At 44.9% G+C, this 7,050-nt stretch overlaps 1 protein-coding gene across 1 annotated transcript; it reads right to left on the bottom strand.

Moving 5' to 3' along the window:
- Positions 1–1,911: 1,911 nt before the first annotated feature.
- fzd1 (frizzled class receptor 1) lies at positions 1,912–6,149 on the bottom strand. The gene has a single exon (XM_047599218.1). The coding sequence runs from the start codon at positions 5,998–6,000 to the stop codon at positions 4,336–4,338; it is 1,665 nt and encodes a 554-aa protein (XP_047455174.1). The 5' UTR covers positions 6,001–6,149; the 3' UTR covers positions 1,912–4,335.
- Between the last annotated feature and the right edge of the window lie 901 nt (positions 6,150–7,050).

Below are 7,050 nucleotides of genomic sequence, written 5' to 3'. Positions count from 1 at the left end.
GAATCATTAGTTAGTCTGCATACAGAGGGATCAGGCTGCATTCCAGTGTTGCAAGAATGACTCAGAGAAACTGGGTCCGAAGCCACTGAAAAGGTAAAATTCAAGTTAGAATTAATGAAACATATATTCATGTTTGTTTCAAGTTCCATGAGAAAATACTTGCGCTGGGGTAAATATATCCCTACTAGAAACATAGAAAAACTGCTAACACATGGTACCCAAATACTTTGGTTAAGTGTACACAGAGTATTTGGGTAACTGTATACTTGAGCATTTTCATTTTGTGATGCTTTATGCTCTTTTATGCTCTTGTGGAAACACTAGCTGGCAGCTGCAATTTAAAATTAGCTCCAGATGAGCTTGTTGTTACCTGCTATGAATAGCTGCATAAAGTTTGTGTATTTCAGCGTTTGCTACTTAACAGTACGCTGCGTTTTAGGTTTTAGGGTTTGCACAGGGTAGTCGACTATAGTGATGTACGGATCGATACGGAAATATCGATACTTCCTGATACCTTTATGCTCTAAAATCGATTATTAAATCAAAATATCGATACGTGATGTAGGAACACAGTGGAAAGTAACTAAACTAAAACCTTGTGAAACACCTCAGGTTAAACTACAACACACAATACGAGGTATTTATGATGAGGAGGGCAGTTTTCATTTTATAGTAGTTAAACAATAATAGTGTTTGAATCTGTTGTTGTATTAGCTCGGCTAGTAAATGAGGCCACTACCCCGATATACTTCCAAGTTTAAAATAAATCAATAAATTACTCTGATGTCTTAAATTATCTATGAAGCTATGATTTAAAATACACTACTTTTTTTTTTTAGGTTTATCAGACATGTTAAAGTGTATTTACACAAAGTATCGGGATCAGATCGGTATCGCTGATACCAGCCTGAATTTTATGGTATCGGATCAGAAAGAAAATCGTTGGTCAGTTTGTCTCGTCACTGATCACGTGACAGTAACAACATGGACGTCTCCTAGGAGACAGGTGAGGAGTCCAGTGGGTCGTTGTAGAAAAGAAAAAAAAAAAAAAAAAAAACTAGCAGCGGTTCATCACGTGTGTGGAAATACTTCACTGAAGATGAAGCCCAAACTACCGTGACATGTCAGTCCTGAAGTACAACAAAAGTACTCCTGCAATGCAGCAGAGAAACAGTCCAAATCCTCTGGACATCAGTCAGTTAACAATGTCAGTAACAAAGAGATGGAGGCTGCACTTCAATTATTTGATTCAGACGTCGAACACCCTGTGGAGGACTATTAAATGCTATTGATGTTGCTGCCTCTTTTTATACAGGCTATACATGTCTATATATACTGATCGTATCTCACGAATGTGCACACAGCATGTAGCACATGAACTGTCTGTCCTCAGGTCAAGAAAATAGATTTCCATGTTAGACAGACGTTAATGACAGGCCTGGCCTGGATTAGTGCCTGAGGCAGGATAATTGGGCGTTTATATTACAAACGTATTATATTCAATCAGCTGCTAGCTAAAGTAAACAGGGTGGTGTAAAAACTACAATACTGGCTTCTAAAGCATTGAAATACACAACGTGAAGTTTTTATACATCAATTTTCTTAAGCTGATCATAACTGCTACAAGCACATTGTGAGGGTGTTCCAGAATTTTCCATCTATGCTACGACTCCTCTGCAACAGCTCTGCAAAGAAGCAGAAATACTCCCTTGACTTGTCTAAAACTGCCTCTCGAAGCCTCATATTAGCCACAGATGAACGCACCTTTACACAAAACAGGGAGTGTAGATTTTGTCTCCAAACCATCGACATAGCAAGAAGACCAGTAACTTGTAGCATCATGTTAGGATACGACATAAACACATCTAAACAGGCAAATTTGTTCCTAAAAAAAAGACATTTTACAAAGACTTGACAGTTGCAATGTTGAGATTGTTTTTATTCTCATAAAGCAATCAATGTAGTATATATATATATATATAAGATTTTCTTCTATAAATATAAAGGTTCTCTTCATAGTAAATGCAAAAGAAATTACTTCAAAGCTGTGACTGTTGTGGAGCCGCCGACACAATAAAAGGATTGTTGTGAATCGGAAGCACCGTGTGGAAGAGCAAGTGAAAAGAAGACACAGTCATAAAATGTGCGAGTGTGAGCCGAGCTGCACTGACAGCAGCCGCTCTGCATTTCAACACAAGGCCTTTCTTTCTCCTGCAGCGGAAGACATGCGAGCCTCAGCGCAGCCATGTTCGCTCGCCCGAATCAACCGGAGTCACCTCTCAACAGCATCAGACTAATTCAACCTCCAGGAAAAAACACATTAAAAACACAATGTGCATGACAAACAACCTCTCTGGTTGTTTGTTTCTTTTTTTTTTTTTTAAATCTAATCTAAATTTAATGCTTAGAATCTGCAAAGAACATGACCTTCAGAGGAGTTCAATCGGAGACCTGGACCAAAAAAAAACTGTGGACCAGCCTCACATCCTGCAGCATCCTGACGCCTGACCCCCATCCAAACTAAGATGCATTAATAATTCCCGTCGAGGCTCATTCTTGACCTTTGCTGCTGATGAAAATCACAATTTGTTCAACTTTAAATCACAAAGAAACTGCTGCTGCAGACCTGAAGAGATCTGAGGACACCAGTTAACTTTAGGACACGTCTTCCATTACCAGTCCCTGTGCACAGTGCAGATTATATCCTCAGTTATTATTGATAGCGATGAGTTTTCCACAGCCTTTAGTCGTGTGTAGAAATGGCGGCTTTACTTTCAAATGACCAAAAAGCACCAAATCTGGATTTGCAGGTTTTGTATTTATTTCGCTGTTATTAATCAAACCCTAATTATCCATTACAACGGGACTAACCTTCCTTCAAACGCCTGACTTGATTAATCTGTTCAGCTCTACCCTCATGACTGCTCGCTGTTTTTTTATTTATTTATTTATTTTTTAAATTGGAAAAGTGACTTCAATGTAAAAACAAAAAAAAAAACCTTGTTAATCCGCAGGAAAATAAAATGCGTAAGAACAATGTTACAGTTACTATATATCAAAATATATTGTAAAAAGGCTCAAAGGGTGTCCAATGGTTTTACACAGCACTGCATGAGTAACAATGGTTTCAGTTTAAAATGTGCTTTAACACACACACACGCGCACACACACACAGACACACACCGAGGTCTCCTGCTGGATTTTGAAATTCATTAAAATACAGGCAACGCTGCTTTGAATCTCTGCTGTAAAGGAACACACCAGCGTCTCTGGATGTTTTACATTAACGGCGATCGCTTTAAAACCGAGCTGCCACACAGTTTTTTTTTTTAGTTTTATGTTTTTCATGCGATTCTTTGCCACCTGAGAGCCCTTAGGTTCTCTCTGCTGCAGCGTGAACGTCTGCGTCTCCTTTCATTTCAGTCAAAGTTGTGTAATTGCTGTTGCACAGAGTCAATCTGCACATACATCTGTGTGAGCGTGCAACAAAAAAAACTCCAAAATAAGCACAGTAGTGATGGTCATAGTGCAGAAATGGCAGTTCAGTGAATAGGAGGATTAAAAAAAGTTAAATTAAAATCCCCTGTATTGCCTGAGAGGATGGAGTAGCGCACATGACAAAACGCTGGTATGTTCCTTTACATTTGCATGATCACCTGTGCTTTATTTAGAAAGGAATGTTATAACTGTCAGAGCCGGAGCTGCAGGCCTGTGACCACGTGTCACAATGACTCACATTCACAACCTGTGCACCGTTTCTTGTCCCACTCCGCCGGCCGACATGTCCCCCTTCAGACCCCGGGCAGCAGCAGCAGCAGCAGCTGCTGTGGACCGTACAACAGACACAAACTACAGCTGGTTAATCAGGATAAGAGGGAGCCACGAGGAAGCACTTGGGTTTCACGGGACTCTGCTTAGAATAGGCCCCGGCGCTCACAGGCAGCTCACTGATCAAAGACACAAACGCTCCGTGTCAAATACTCCCAGTGGTGTCCACAGTAAGTCAGGTCACGAGACCTCAGGATCCTTAATGGGCAGTTGGCTCTTTGTGGTGTGTACAATTCCATTAAGTCCGAAGTATGAAAAAATGTGTTTGTTTTTTTTTAAAAAAAAGAAAGAGTTTTTTTTTTTTAAATCTTTAAATACAAATATAAAGTTACAAAAATCTCACAAATGTGTATGTACATAAAAAACAGAGCAAACGTCTCCTGTAAGTCCGAAAAGAAAAAAAAAATCAAAAAAAGGAAATAATAAAGAGGATTATCATTCAGTTTGTCAGGGAGCAGTTTTTTTTTTGTTTTTTTTTTCCCCCCCAGGGGTGAGGTTCACACCACATCACACCGTCGTCTCCCCCTGTTTACTGTTGGCCAGTCTCGTGTAAAACCTCCTCCAGGAGTTCAGCGTCTTCCCGGACCAGATCCAGAAGCCGGAAGTGATGCCCACGATGAGCGTCATGAGATACTTTATCATGAAGACGGTGAAGTCCGGGCTCATGCTGCGGTGGTTCTGGACGGGACACGGCACGGCGTACGTCTTGCACGTCTGGCTGATCCACGTCCTCTCCCACTGCTCCCTGAAGGCCTGCTCGTAGAAGTAGCAGGCGATGACGATGGTGGCCGGCACGGTGTAGAGCACGCTGAAGATCCCTATCCGCACCATCAGCTTCTCCAGCTTCTCCGTCTTGGTGCCGTCGTGCTTCATGATGGTGCGGATCCGGAACAGGGAAACGAACCCCGCCAGGAGGAAGGAGGTGCCGATGAACAGGTAGACGAACAGGGGCGCCAGGACGAAGCCCCGGAGGGCGTCCACGCTGTTGATGCCCACGAAGCAAACCCCGCTCAGCACGTCCCCGTCCACCTGCCCCACGGCCAGGATGGTGATGGTCTTGATGGCCGGGACGGCCCAGGCCGCCAGGTGGAAGTACTGGGAGTTGGCCTCGATGGCCTCGTGGCCCCACTTCATCCCCGCCGCCAGGAACCAGGTGAGCGCCAAGATGACCCACCAGATCGAGCTGGCCATGCTGAAGAAGTACAGCATCATGAAGAGGATGGTGCAGCCCTCCTTTTTCGTGCCCTGCACCACAGTCCTGATGTCGTTGTCGAACCTGTCGTTGCACACCACCTTGTCCTCCAGCAGAAATCCGGCGATGTAGGCGATGGACACCATGGTGTAGCAGCCGGAGAGGAAGACGATGGGCCTCTCCGGGTAGCTGAAGCGCTTCATGTCCACCAGGTAGGTCAGCACGGTGAACAGCGTGGAAGCGCAACACAGCACCGACCAGATGCCGATCCATATCCTGGCGAATTTCAGCTCCTCCTCGCTGAAGTACATCATCCCGTGGGATCTCTTGGGCTCGCAAGGCGCGCCGCAGTTCTCCTGCCCCAGGAAGCGGTAGTTCAGGTACGGGGGCATCTTGAGCGAAGCAGGGCACCTGAACTGGCCGTTCGAGGGGTCGGGGATGACGCGCTCGGTCGGGTAGTGCTCGGGCACGTCCGGCTCCGTGCGGTCCGACATGTTCTGCCCGACGCACAGCTCTCCGGCCCCGTGGACCGGGAAGGTCTCGCAGGCGAGGCTGTCGGGCCACTGGAAGCCGAACTTGTTCATGAGCGCCTCGCAGCCCTGCCGGGCGCGCTCGCACAGAGAGCGGCACGGGGGCAGCGCCTGCTCGAGCACCGTGCACACGGGCGCGTACATGGAGCAGAGGAAGAACTTGAGGTCCGGGGAGCACTGGACTTTGACCAGCGGGTAGAACTGGTGCACCTCCAGCCCCGCGTCCTCCTGGTTGGTGTGCCCGAGCAGGTTGGGCATGATGGTCTCGTTGTACGCGATGTCCGTGCACAGCGGGATGGAAATGGGCTGGCAGAAGCCGTGCTCCGGTATAGACATTCCCCGGTCGCCTCCGCCGTACTGCCCGTTCGCGTGAAAAATCCCCACGTTTCCGTTCAAGAGGATAAAAAACAGCAGAGACAACGCGGTGCGAAAGAGTCTGCTGTTCACCATGGTGAAGTGTTTACGCGCTGCTCAACGAAACTTGCGGTTCCCTCGCCGGGCAGCAGACTACTACTTCCCCGAACGCTCTTTTGTTGGCGTTTCTTTTTCGGAGGTGAGAGAAAGAGAAAAAAAAACAACAAAAAAACAGAAAGGCAGTCTTGCAGCGAGGTGAAATAGTTCCTTTCACCCGACGTCTTCACTGCGCCGGTGTATTAAAAAGACAGTGTGAAAATAATAGTAATAAAAAATAATAATAAAAATCCACAGTTCTTTATCGCAGACTCGGAGTCCTCCTTTGAAATCCACTGAGAAACCAAACAAGTATTCCTCCGGCGCAGGAGCCGCTCGGTCTGTCTCTGGAACCTGCTCCGCGCTCCCTCCACTCTCGTTCCCAGCGGCGTCAAGTGACCGATCATCCAACACGACTTCCTCTACGCACCCATCAAAATAAAAGCGCACGGGCTACACTAAATACATGCAGTCTGATTTAAACCTTAAAGTTTTAGTTTGGACTCACTTCAACCACGTGTCTTTTATCGCTTCATCCCTTTTAATCTATTTTATTCTGCTTTATTTTATTTATTGTATTTTGCTTCCGTGAAGTCACGTGGGCCCCATGCACCAAGAACTTCAGCACTGGTAATGATGCTACATTGTTAAAGAGTATTTGACAAAAAAGAATCTTTAAAAGAACTAGAAATGAATGAAGATTAAACTTATTTATGTTTCTAGTTTGGTGTTTAATTTGTTGCATCTTCAACCAGGGTTACAATGAAGCTGACTTTTATTTTTTTGATGCTCGCTCTCTGTTTGTGTTGTCACTCTTTTTATTTTTATTTATTTTAATGTTGCCTTCTTGACAAGGAGAGATGATGAAAAACAAACATACCAAATTTATTGAAGTCATGAATAACATCTTGTTCTAGAAGTTGTTTCACCAAGGTTAAACTCAACGGCAGAAAGAAAGAACAGTTTTAGAAATAATGCAAAATGTAAAAAGGCACGTGTGTTAAAACCAGGGGCGTCACTAGGTTTTAAGGACAGAGGAGGCTCAGCCCC

This window comes from Mugil cephalus, chromosome 11 (assembly GCF_022458985.1).
Source record: "Mugil cephalus isolate CIBA_MC_2020 chromosome 11, CIBA_Mcephalus_1.1, whole genome shotgun sequence".
NCBI lineage: Eukaryota > Metazoa > Chordata > Actinopteri > Mugiliformes > Mugilidae > Mugil > Mugil cephalus.
Note: the sequence above shows the minus strand (reverse complement) of the source record. Positions and strands in the feature narration are given on the sequence as shown.

Coding starts and splice junctions, on each gene's coding strand:
- fzd1 (XM_047599218.1), bottom strand. CDS start 6,000: ATGGTGAACAGCAGACTCTTTCGCACCGCGTTGTCTCTGCTGTTTTTT.